Source organism: Carcharodon carcharias, chromosome 8, assembly GCF_017639515.1.
Source record: "Carcharodon carcharias isolate sCarCar2 chromosome 8, sCarCar2.pri, whole genome shotgun sequence".
Lineage (NCBI taxonomy): Eukaryota > Metazoa > Chordata > Chondrichthyes > Lamniformes > Lamnidae > Carcharodon > Carcharodon carcharias.
Window position 1 is genome coordinate 169,085,253 of NC_054474.1, and position 13,181 is coordinate 169,098,433.

Here is a 13,181-nt window from a genome sequence, read left to right on the forward strand (position 1 = left end):
CTGGATTGAGTGGATCATGTCTGGTTTCTGCAGTATAATGATATGGGACAAAATAGAAATACACAAAAATGGCTGGAAGAGGACCGAGTAATGCAGTGAATTCATCACAAAGACATCCTTGCCTGATGTGAAATGCAAGGTCATTTAAGCTGATGGGCTATCATCAGACAGGATTTAATTTCATTCCACGGCCCATTAATTTCCCATCTTTGCAGGCAGTAATAAGGCCCACATGAACTATACAGTGACAGACCAAAAAAAGCAACCCTTTAACTGTTTAAAAAAAAATTAAGCTAGGTCAGCTGCATCACTTTCAGCATCAGTCAATTAAGGTGGCTTTTTTGGGTAATGGTAATACAATGAGAGAAGGAAGATCATTGATTATTTTTCTCCATTCATAACCTGACATTGAACATTTTGTTTACAAAGCTATTTGGATGTGAAACTCTGTAGTCACCTTATATTTTGGTCATATTTGTTTAAAAAAATTAGCGAGTAATGTTACGTTTATCTTTTTTCATTTGTATTGCAATGAAAATAGACTCTTTAGACTTAAATTTCTGAACATTGCATTTGAGCGTCGAATACAAGCTCTAAGATAAATATTGAAGTTGTACATTATGCTGTAATGCACCCAGGCTGTGCAAAATGGTAAGATTCCTTTGCCTAGATCTCCTGCATGTCTCCATAGACAGGGCGGACAAATTAAAATATCATTGAAGCAAGCTCTCTTGTGATCCTTATTACCTGTTTTTAGAAGATTGTAAGCAGAAGCTAAGTATTTACTACATGTTCCTGGATAGAGGGTGTTCAGGAAAGATGGGGAACGAGGGAAAAGTTGGGGTATTGATTAAAGGGAATATTGCAGTGCTGGAGATAGACCATGTCATGGAGGGGTCAAGGACAGAATCTTTGGTTAGTGTTAAACAATAGCGACACTGTTACACTAATGAGTGTCTTTTATAGGTCACCAACGAGTGGCAAAGATATAGATGGGGAAATTTGCAGGGTAAGTTATAATTATGAAATTTATAAGATTGTTTTGAGACTGTCTTTAAGATGAAATAAAAGGGGTCTTGTGACCTATTCTGAAGTCTGCCTGATGGCAAGCCTGGATGATTTCACAATTGAGATTAAAGGGGTAAAAGCAAAAAACTGCGGATGCTAGAAATCCAAAACAAAAACAAGAATACCTGGAAAAACTCAGCAGGTCTGGCAGTATCTGTAGAGAGGAGCACAGTTAACGTTTCGAGTCCGAATGACCCTTAAGGGTCATTCGGACTCGAAACGTTAACTGTGCTCCTCTCTGCAGATGCTGCCAGACCTGCTGAGTTTTTCCAGGTACTTTTGTTTTTGTGTTAGAGATTAAAGGGGGTCCAAATTGTTTTATTGGGAAGGAAGTACAAGGTATTTACACTTGGAGACAATGGCAACACCCTGTGTGCTAACAGTGGATAGACTGTGAGTCTTCAACGCCCAAGAAAAGTGTTGAGAATGTCAAGTTGTAAATAGTTATGCTTTAAACTGTCCATTTACTTTCAAGATAAAAGAGTTTGTGTCTCAAGGATAGCTAATCAGCATTTCTACCTAGGTACAAGACCCATGTGATTCATGTTGTTATGGAGATGGGCCTTGAGAGGGTTAGGGTTTCTAAGATATCCCTGAAACTCATAGACAAATTAGTAGGCCAGCAGCTGGGATGGGGAGAATCGTTATAGGCGGCAAAGAAATCCTGGCTGTTGAACAATTTCCTTCACACAGCCCATTTTCAGCATACCTTACAGTGAAATCTCCAACTAATGAGCGATGCGTTTAGTGTTTTTATTAACCCAACTCTGATGGGCTAGGTGGACCATTCTCCTCTGTCATATTTCTATTACTGTCTCTTCTCTCTCATGACTTGTGAATGGATTTCTGTTGTAATAGAGCTAGATAAAACAAATGAACCATTAAGAATCTGAGAAATATCCTCCTGCTACCTGGAAACAGTCAATTTTATTCAAAAGAAGAAAGTGAAGATTGGAGGCCAGGATAATGATGCATTAGATGCAGCTGATGGGGAAGTGAATTAACTACAGATCTACCAAGGAAAGAATTGAAATCCTCCAAAAAATCCAATGTATTTTTCATTTCCTTTCCACGGAAAACGCTTCCAACTCCCTTGAATCCTTCCATCTTTTTCCTTATGAATTGTACATGCATTGAAGGTGACAGTGACTTGTGGAACAATGTGCAATTATTGACCTTGGGCTGAGCTTAGAACCATAGAAAAGTTACAGCACAAAAGGAGGCCATTTGGCCCATCTTGTCCATGCCGGCCCATAGTCCTGCAGCTTACAGCACTTTAGGTGCAGATCCAGGTACTTTTTAAAAGAGTTTAGAGTTTCTGCCTCTACCACCAACTTAGGTAGTGAATTCCAGACACCCACTACCATGTATCCGCTCTGTCAGCACGACTGCCTACTAGTGTTTCAGTACCTGATTCTGCCCCTGCTTTTGGTCATCTGCACTAATCTCTTTTTCTGTGGCTCGGTGTTGAATTTTGCTTGACAACACTCTATGAAGCACCTTGGGATGCTTAACCATGCTAAAGATGCTATATAAATTCAAGTTGTTAGAATTGATCTGTGATGAGGCTGAAAGAATTCTGATGTTCGCAGTGTGGGTTTTTTGGATTATAGCTCCAAATAAATGATTGAAATAATGACATTTATTGAATTATAAGTTTAACAATATAAATATGTGGTCCATGTTTTGTCTTTCAACTGTATTAGCTGTCTTTTATCCACCTAACGCCCATCCCTTGTCCTCTGCCTCTTAGTCTGGCCCACTGGCATGCTTTTGTATTGCTGAAAAAAATACTTTTTTTGTGGAAGCTTTTCACCTTGCACTCATCAGGACAATTCGCAAGAAAATACCAATGTCAAGGGAAACAACATATTTATAATGTATGAGAAGAGAGCGCTGATTGGTTGGCAAGTGGACTCTGATCGGTAGAGGTGTTGCCATGGAGACTGCACCAGTGGATAGTGACTGACAGTTAACTGCCAAACATTGTTTGAGTTCTGCTTTAATTACACCATGTATGTCCAAATAGCTGGTGTTGCCATGGGATCTCTTCTAGGTCCAGCTCTCGCAAACATCTTTGTTGGGTTCCATGAGAAATATGTCTTCGATGGGCTGACATTCAACCCCTTACCCCTTGCATATTTCTGATGTGTGGATGGTATGTTTGCTATATTTAAATCCGCAGTTGCATATAATAATTTTTGTGCATGTCTTAATGGGCTCTAATCTGTGCTCAAATTCATCTTTGAAGTGCAGCAGTCAAATGAACTCTCTTTCCTTGGCGTGCTAGTTGAGAAACTGCCAGGGGGTTCTCTACCACAGTCTTCCGCAAGCCTATCTTCACTTGGCAATACATGCGTTGGGACTCTTACAGTTCTATGTGCTATAAGATTGACCTTATTGGCAACCTTGTAAATTGGGCCTGAGCCATTTGCTCACCATGCAAGCTTGATGCTGAAATAGGGCTACCCTGACCAGATCATTTTGGGCTGTATGTCTCAAACTCATGAATGGACCCAAGGCCATCACTTCTGGCCCTGAAGAGTGCCCAGTCTACCTCTGATTACCCTGGAAGGGCAAGGTATCTCAAAAATTTGAGCAACAGGTGAAGCTGGTGGTTTCATGCTGCTACTGTGCAGTAGTAACATGAGTGGTATTCGCCACTAACTGTATTGCTGCTGTTGAGCGAAAAAGATGTTCACATCACGCACATGAGTAATGTGGTATATGAATTTCGGCATCAGTGTGATGCTAGGTATGTAGGCCATATGTCCTAAAGACTGGCAGATAGTATTCCTTTCTAGGCAAGGCACAGACCATACCCAATCAGCCTGTGTTTGCAAAACTCAAAACACAGTGTCCAGCATTAGATGTAATTCTGTGATTGGACATCATTTGCTAAATAATCCTCAGTGTGCTAAGACTTACAACCAATTTAAGATTATCAGTCGGGTTTGCAGTGTGGCGCATTTGTGTACTGGAAGCTACATATATTAATACACAGGGCCCTGTCCTTTGCAGACAGACAAAACGCATACACGCATTGCTCCTGTTTCAGCTAAACAAAACAGGGCAATGTCTTGACCAATCAGAGACAAGTTTTCTGGTTTCAATTTAAAGCAATGCTTGGCAGTTAACTGTCAGTCACTGTCCACTGGTGCACTCTCCATGGCAAAGCCTCTACTAATCAGAGCTCACTTGCTAACTGATCAGCACTCTCTTCTCATACAGTATAAATATGTTTCTTGACATTGGTATTTTTTTGTGAATTGTCCAGATTAGTGCAAGACGAAAAGTTTTGACAAAAAATGTCCTTTTACAGCAATACTCAAGTCCTGTACTGACAGACGATTATTAGCTTGCTTTTACAAATTTAGCTCATGGCTCTAAAATAAATACAGATTATTCTCTTACAGGGATTTACCTCAGTATGGACAGAAACAATGGCAGTCGTATTTTGGACGTACTTTCGATGTTTACACTAAGCTCTGGAAGTTCCAACAGCAGCACAGGTTGGGAGAAATTTTGCTTTACAGACTGTTCGATTAAATATTTTGTTTTCAGCAAGTTACTCCAGAATAAAGAAAATAGATAAATAGTTGATGATCCAATCGTCTGATGTCCTTTGGTTTCAGGTTTAGTTGCAAGAAGTGTCTCTCATATAGTGTACTAGGATAGATGAAATTACTACCAATGTACAATTGAGATTGTAGGCATCATTCTTCACAATGAGTAGTTTCTATTAAGAGTGAGGTTAATTTCTTGTATAAAATTTACATTTAATCTGTTTATATTTCACTTAAGCATTGAGGGGAGTTTATGTGTAGGAACTTATATAACATATGTTTGACTGCATTCATATGCAGAAATGCATGTATTTCCAGTATTGAGGAGAGTTGTCCAACATGCTGCAGTTTGTTCATGTTTGACGATGCTATTCTAACCACCAGGTGAAAGGAGTTAATTGCAGCATGGTTGACAGTGCTCTTACTATCACAGTTTTACTCAGATTTTGGTGTGAAGGCATTGCTGAGTAAGTGTATATTTAACTTGACTTTATGCAGGAGTGATTAGAATGTGGAACTTGCTACCACGAGGAGTAGTTCAGGCAAATAGCATAGGTGTATTGAAGGAGCCAATAGATAACCACGTGAGGGAGAAAAACAATAGAAAGATGTATTGACGTGGATAGATGAAGTAAAGTGGGAGGAGGTCCATGTGGAGCATATATAAGTTGGACTGAATGGCCTGTTTCTCTCTTGTAAATTTAGTATAACATTGAGTCCAACTTGGTTTTAGACTGCTTGATGATATCTGTATGGAAAGAGGAAGATTATACTTCCAACAACCCAATTAATCTTGCTTACCTTGATGAAACTGGAGGTGAAGCACTGCGCTTTGAAGTGGTCAGATAAAGCTAATTTTTTTGTAAATTGTATGCTCAAATTGTTGGAGGAAATGGATAAGGGCCTCATTCTGTTGGGTGGAAAAAACATTTGAGCCTTTGTGATGTTACAATCTCACTGTGTTCGAGGTGTTGCCATGTGATCAATTTTGCATATATTAGAAATTGGTTGTATTTTGCTCTCTGTTACCTCACATTCAATTATTAGTCGTGGCTTTAAAATGATTGTATGTTGCATTTAATTGGCACCATAAAACCACTGTTCATTGAATACACTAGTACCAAGTTAAGACCAATTCTAACAGTTGTTTTGAAAGTTTAGTTCATATATGCAGTATGCCTCATGCGTGCTTGTATGTGCAGTATGCATTTTTTTTGTTATTTGTCCATCTTTCATCCTAGGCAAATTCTGGACAATAGGTATGGTCTGAAGAGATGGCAGATTGGAGAAATTGCTTCAAAAATAGGACAACTCTATTACCATTATTAGTAAGTTTGATTTTTGAAATGATCAAATGCAAATTGATTACCATGACAACTTTGAAAAATCACTTGTTTTTATTTTTTCTTTCATGGGATGTGGGCATCGCTTACAAAGCCAGCATTTGTTGCCCATCCCTAATTGCCCATGAACTTGGTAGGCCATTCAGAGAGCAGTTAAGAGTCAACAATATTGCTGTGGATCTGGAGTCACATGTAGGCCAGATCAGGTAAGGACAGAAGATTCCCTTCTCTAAAGGGCATTAGTGCAACAATTGTCGATAGTTTCCTGGTCACCATTACTGAGACTAGTTTTCATTTCCACATATTTATTTTTAATTAACTGAATTCAAATTCTACCAGCTGCTGTAGTGGGATTTGAACCCATGTCCCCAGGGCATAAGCTTGGGTCTCTGGATTACAAGTCCGGGGACATTATCACTACACCAACAGCTCCCTTTATTTAAAGCACCGATTCTTCCTGACACAGCACCATGTCCTTTTTGTTGTCGGATTTATGCAACTGACTGAGCTTTATGTAGTCAATCAACATTTCAGACATCGTGGATGAAAATTAACTAAATTAAATTTAAACTTCTTACAGCTCGGTTGTAATGGCCCTATTCTGCCTTGGCTCCACCCTTGTCCTTCGGCTGCTTTGCTTGGGGATCAAACTTTGTTGCACAAAGATGGTGATGGAAGTTATTTCTGAAGAAATTTCGGCTTGCAATAAGAATTGTAAATAAGAATTACTGACATCTGATGCTGGTGGAGTGGGAATTCCTGACCTTACAACAGCTTTGTGAAATCTGGAATTGCCCCCCACAATTAGCAGCAACACCAGTTAGCGTGAAAAGAAATTTAATAACAAGATTTTGCAACGATATGCATACCTACAATGTTTCCCAAGAACTGAGAAAAACTTCTCTAATGTTGGATATACCTGCACCTTAAATTATGACCAGCATGTATTTCACTGCACATTCGGCGCATCTACATGATAGAAACCAATATTCAGGGTGGCTGTTCACAATTTTTGAAGTGACTGCTGAATTTTCTGTTGTACATGCACTCTTCACTCTTTGGAGGTTGCAGATGAATTCTTCTCTCTCCTCTTGCCTCTGTGCTCAATTTATGGCCCCAACTTGCTTCAAACTCCTGTAATCTGCTAACCTGTGGGAGGTGCAGGAGAAAATAAACATGCACGGGAGCAGCAAGAGCAAATGAATAAGGAAAATAAGAAAGAGAAGAAATAAAGGATAGGAAAAAAAGAGAGGAGAGAATAGACCAAGAGAAAAGGTGGAAGGAGGAAACAAAAACTTTTCTGCAGACCTAACTTGTGTGAATAGCCTGAAAAAGCTTGAAAACAGTTGACTTTTTTCTTTAAAAAGAACAAAATTTAAAGTTGGCTAGCATTTTTGTAGGCTTTGGGGGGGGTTTCTTTGTGGGGCCTGTAAGAGCGGGAAAGTTGGGGTGACTTAACTAGGCGGGAGCTGAAGTTTTGCTTTCCCAATGGTGGGCACAAATTCAGAAATTAACTGTCTGTGGCAGATTAGGCCTAATGTCATTCATCCTCTGACAGATTCGTAATACATTTACACGCCACGAATACTCATAATATTAAAACTGTTGGTACTTATGGCCTAACTTCATGATAATGTCAGTGGCGCATGAGAATCTCGTGGCAGCCGATTCATGTTAGTTTAAAGGTAGCATGAAACAATTGGCTATTTGTAGCTGTGTCTGAGGTCAGCAGTTTTCTCCTTTGATATCTGGCACAAGGGAGGGCAGCAGGAGAATGGCAGCTTGTGTGAAGGCCCGGGACTGGCAAGTGAGAGTCATGACTATGGGGGTGGGTGTGTGTAAAGTGGAGTGAAGGGCATTGAGATATCAAAGATGGATCCAGGAGAGGACAGAGGATGGGGTCTGGGGGCATTGAGGAGTGGGGGGATGTGCTTTGTGACCTGGGTGTGATTTTGGTGGCAGGTGATGGGGGGCGCGGGGAGGGAAAGTCAGTCAAGATAAGAAAATGAGAGCCTAAAATGGTGGTGTCTACACTGTCCACATGTAGGCCCATCAGTGTTGGTTGGCAGAGGGAACGTTTATGGTCATGGAGGAGGCTGATTCAGTTGGGGGCTGGTCCTGGATCTAACAAATTCTAAGGATGATGTGGGGAGGGCCTAGAATCAGAAGTAGGGTGGGTTGATGGGAATGGGTGTAGGCTCGGGGGGAGGGATGGCATGTCCAAATGGAGGGTGACAGGGTCCAGGGTAAGTGTGGTGGGGAGTGCGGAGGTAGTTGAAGGGTTATGGAGAGAAGGTACCAGGTGATGTTGGGAGAGTTGAGGGTGATGGGGACAAGCATGAAGGTGATAGGAGGAGGTGAAGGGTAATGATTTTGATCTCAAACCTGACGCATACCATTTTTTCCAAAATGTCTCCAAACTCTCAAGCGGCAGCCAGGATTGGCGATTGAAGTTGGAGGAACTCAGTGGGGTGAGTGGAGCTTTGGTCAGTGCAATGATTTGAAAATCTCATTGATCATCAGTGCTATGGATGAAATCTGTGGAGGAACTTGTTCTTATTTCGCTGTCTGCTTTCTTCATACAGCTCAACTAACTATAGGTCTGAAACACCCAATAGTCAGCAACCTCAGGAGCAAGTGGAAAGGCTGCGCCAAAGGAGAGCTCTTGCTGCTCAACATCAGGGACAGCAAAGTCAGTCGGCAGTGCCAGAGGGAGAGGCTGCTCAGAATGCAGCCATCCAGGGAAGGCATCGTAGGAGACGGGGCACTGGCACGTCAATGCATTCTCAGGACCTTCAGATGTCGAAGAGGGAATGTCATAGACAACTGAGGATGTACTAAACAATGGTTACTGTGATATGTGGCATTGTTCACCAAGGCCTGCAAACACATGGATTTGGTGGGAGCCCCATGTAGGTCTCAAGGTTACTGTGGCACCGAATTTTTTTGCTAGTGGTGGATTCTAAAGCTCAATGGAAGACGTGTGTCATATTGCAGGCTGTCACACACAGATCCATCAAGAAGGTGATTGATGCCCTCTTCCCCGTGCCAATGAATTCATGCATTTTTCCACATGATGACAGCCAGGCTGAAAGGTCATCAGCCTTCAAGGCCATTGTTTGTTTCCCTTGAGTACAAGGGGTCATCGATTGCACTCATGGCCATTAGAGCACCTGGGACTAGCCAGCTGCATTTGTCAATTGCAAAGAATTTCACTCTTTGAATGTGCAACTGATCTGTGACCACCAGGGACAAATCATGCACGTCTATGCTCGTTTGCTAGAGTGCTGCCATGACACACATATCTTGCACAACCCACAGTTCCCAGAGCTGTTTGAGGCCCCAGGTCGACGGCAGAATCCTGGGTGATAAGGCTATCCCCTGCAGATATGGCTGATAACACAATTGAGGCATCCCCAGAGTGCAGCAGAAGAGCGGTGCAATCAAGCTCACGCCTCCACCAGAACAATAATTGAACATACCATTGGTTTGCTCAGAATATGCTTCTGCTGCCTTAACCATTCTGGATGGGCTCTGCAGTTTGCACCGCAGAGGGTGTTGCAAGGTCTGCTGTGCAATGCAACAACATGGCCATACAACGTGGTCATCTGTTACAAATGGTATCCAGGAGGAGCATCACACCTCCTCAGATGAGGATGAATTTGTATGTGCCCGAGGAGGAGGTGGCCACGAATGTGCATGACCTTCTGGCTGCCAGGGCCATGGAAAGATATTTATGAGATATAAGGGATGAAATTATACAATAAGTCCTCAGTTAAAGTTTGCATTGCTGAAAATTGCATCTTTAAGTAAGACAAATTTAAGTGAATCATGAGTTCCGTAAGGAATCAATGTTAAAGCCAGAGTCAGGTTTCTTTGGACATTTCTTGCCTAGAAAAAGCAACGTACAAGTTGAAATACTGTAGCGTTCATATACAGCATTGTGCATTCTTAGCTGGAATAACTTGCTAAATGAAATGAGAAATACTGTATAAATTCAAATTAGATAATACTAACTCACTCAAACAAGCCCTGAGCAGCACAGCTTTTGTGTCTCACCCATAGCATTCCTGAAATTCAGCTCAATGTTTTGCTAAGATTAAAAACAAAATACTGTGGATGCTGGAAATCTGAAATAAAAACAGAAAATGCTGGAAAAGCTCAACAGGTCTGGCAACATCTGTGAAGAGAAACGGAGTTAATGTTTTGAGTCCGTATGACTTCTTCAGAGCTCTGCATGTGTGTCTCTTGCTCCTGTGCATTGTGTTGCTCCTTTCTCACTCGTTTTTCAGTCTGCAGCTTTTGAGCCGCTGTCCCGGGCTGCTGGGTGTGGGCCCTGGATGGAGCCAGGGGCCCTGCTCCCTCTGCCCCGCCCCGGCTTACTCGCACTTCACCACCTGATCTTGCAGTCTGCAGCTTCCTGTCCCTGCCCTGCACTCCTGCTCCTGGATCTTGAGCCTTGCTCTCTCTGTAGTCCCAGCCTGTCGTGATGGTGGTGGTGGCAGTTCCAATATCAGACTGTGGCAGCAGTTGGCCCAGAGTGCAGACAATATGGAACAGAAAATGGCGGTGCAATTCAAAACAAGCCCTAAAGCATAAACGATGTTACAGCGAAATGACTTTAAGTGGGACTATTTAAAGTGAGGAGTTGCTTGTACACACACAGTTCGCTCTTGAGTGGGGCCCAGACATCACCATTGTGCCTTTGCCACAACTCTGTTTTTTCTTTGGATGAAGACCTACTCCTGCCATCCCCTCTTACAGAGCAACCTCTAAACCTGCGTGCTATGTCACCTAGAATAACACGAGGAGCTTTGTCATACGCACGCACTCAATATAGGTACAGCAGACATCTGTGCAGCACTTAAACATATGTACATCAGCGTATCATGACCAATAAATGTGATCAGTCTCCATCTTTACAATTCTTTGAGTGTACCTGCACCATTTAAGTTATCCTCATTGAGAGTCACCTCAGACAATATCCTTAACAATGTGTAGAAGAGAGGACTAGATGAGCCTGCATGTTAAGCCATGTCCTACAGACTAGTGAGTACAAAACTGGGAAACTCATGAATATTCAATAAACAATGCACACAAATGCAAATCATCATCTTCCACAATAAGGGCAATGTCCCTACATTCTCAGTAATCATCAATGAGTGCAAACCATGGTGTGTGTCATTAAATTTAGCTCTCTGACTTTGCTAGTCCCCAAAAATGATTATGTATGCATTGTGAATGCAAAAACAATGCATTGTGCACTATTTACATGTGATATACATACATATATATATTTATGAAACACCCGTGCCATCTTTGTGCTCGTAATATCTTTGTTTTCTTTTCCTACAACTCCGTCTAGGTACAACCCCAATATCAGCAGATGAGGTGGAGGCAGTCTCCTCAGTGTTGTCCCCCAGTGCCTTGGATGACTGTGGCGAGTGTCCTCTGGAACCATGGGGCCTACTGGGGGGCTTCCTGAACTGGTGCATGGACTTCGACTGCTGGAATTAACGGGTCAATGTTGGAGGGGATTAGTAGCCACTGCTAACCTTGGGAGCGCCCTGAGAGGAAGTCCCTGGAGTAGCTGTCACATGCTCCTCCTCCATTTTGGTGCACAGTGGCATTTCCGTGTCTCCCTGAGGAGACGAGACACCACAAGGGAGTTCCAAGTGCCTCCCGCCTAGCTGCTGTTGCACTGAGCCCAGGGCTAGAGCGATGGAATGCAGGTCAGAGCACATATGGATCAAATGCTCAACCTGGCTCTCCATGGCTGTCGCCATCCTCTCCATGGAGGAAGCCATGCACTCTCAAAATTGGGACATCACAGAACTCATTGCTTGGATGGACTTCTCCATCACATGTGCAACACTGCATGTGATCACTGGCATCTCTGACGCATTTTCCCCTAACTTTTTCTGTATGCCCAGCAGGCTAATTGTGGCCTCGACCAGAGGCCTGTCATCAGCCTGGGGCTCAGCAAGGGCCTGATCTCCATCAGTCCTCTGGGTACCAGGGGACCTGCAATCACAGTCTCCCTCAGCGCTGGCACATGTGTGTAATGTGGTCACCAGATCGTGACCCCAATTCTACACATGATCTCTGCACTGGCAGAGGTTTCTGATGAGGCAGGTGACGGTGTATCCTCTGGAGCATTGGTCTCATTGTCCCCACAGGAAGATGACTTCTTCCTTGTCTGTGGCCTAGTCCTTGCATGGAGATGTCCTGTGGTGGAGAATAAACAGAAGGACATTAAGCAACAGCACAGTTTGAGCACATCATACTTTCTCATGTGCCTCCTGTGTCCCCACATGCCACCACCAGTATGATTGCGTTTTGATCCTTCCGCCCAGCTATTCCAACCTCACTTTCTGCTATTGGCCGTCTCTCCTCCACTCCTGTGAGCTGGGTGACCACCTCCTTTGATCAGGTGAGGATTCTTAGATTGGCCATTCCACTCCTGTTTTGGCTCTCTCCCTAGCATTATTCATCTGTTTGTCCTGCGTGACAAGGTCCAGAGTTAGTGACATGTCAACTGAAACCTAATCCCCTTGTCTGCATGCATCCCCATCACACATCCTGGCCTATCATTTTCAAATTACACCCAAGCACAAAGAATAGGCAGGTCATTCACCCATTTTCTGCACTGCACTCAGCTTTTGCTATGGATTCCCCAGTTGTTCACCCCTCTGTCACTTCTGTCCAGGCCACCTTGGTCAGGCAGGAGTGCCTCCTGATACCATCTGCAGAAAAAAATACCACCTGCCTTTCTCTGGTCTGGAGGAGAACCTGCAGGGAGGCATTGCTGAACCATGGGGTGTGTCCCTGTTTAGGTTCTGACATCTTTTGAGGTACAAGGGACTTAGATATGAGGGGTTGGGGGCCAGGACAAGAAGAATGGTATGGGGGGGGGAATGATTTGGTGGGGCAGATTGAGGAGGGGTGAGTTTGATTAGGGGAAGCAGCAAGAAATGGATCTACTGAACTGGAAGGTTGTGGCCCTGATGCAGAGCCTTATGTTTGTGTAGGAGGCTCTTTTATAGCCTACCCTGCCTGCTGCATTGCAGACTGACAACAAGTTTCACCAATGAAAAGCTTCTCTGCCATGTGATCACATGTCACCCGTGCACCCCACTGACATTTTACATTTTCATTAGAATTGCGTGGGAGCTGGCAAAAAGCAAGCGAGTAGAAGTGGCAC

General features: G+C 43.1%; 1 protein-coding gene across 4 annotated transcripts in view; it reads left to right on the forward strand.

Annotated features, from left to right (window-relative positions):
* scai (suppressor of cancer cell invasion) overlaps window positions 1–13,181 on the forward strand; it is a 138,486-nt gene that overhangs the window by 53,609 nt on the left and 71,696 nt on the right. For 3 of the 4 annotated variants that reach the window (XR_005943846.1, XM_041194119.1, XM_041194118.1), the window contains exons 3-4: window positions 4,485–4,580; window positions 5,876–5,962. Coding sequence is in view for 2 of the 4 variants with exons in the window: in XM_041194119.1 (XP_041050053.1) it covers window positions 4,485–4,580; window positions 5,876–5,962 (183 nt within the window). In the remaining 2 variants the exon portion in view is untranslated. Of the gene's footprint in view, window positions 1–4,484; window positions 4,581–5,875; window positions 5,963–6,141; window positions 6,184–13,181 lie in introns of those variants that run through there. The other variant, XM_041194122.1, reaches the window with a different exon arrangement.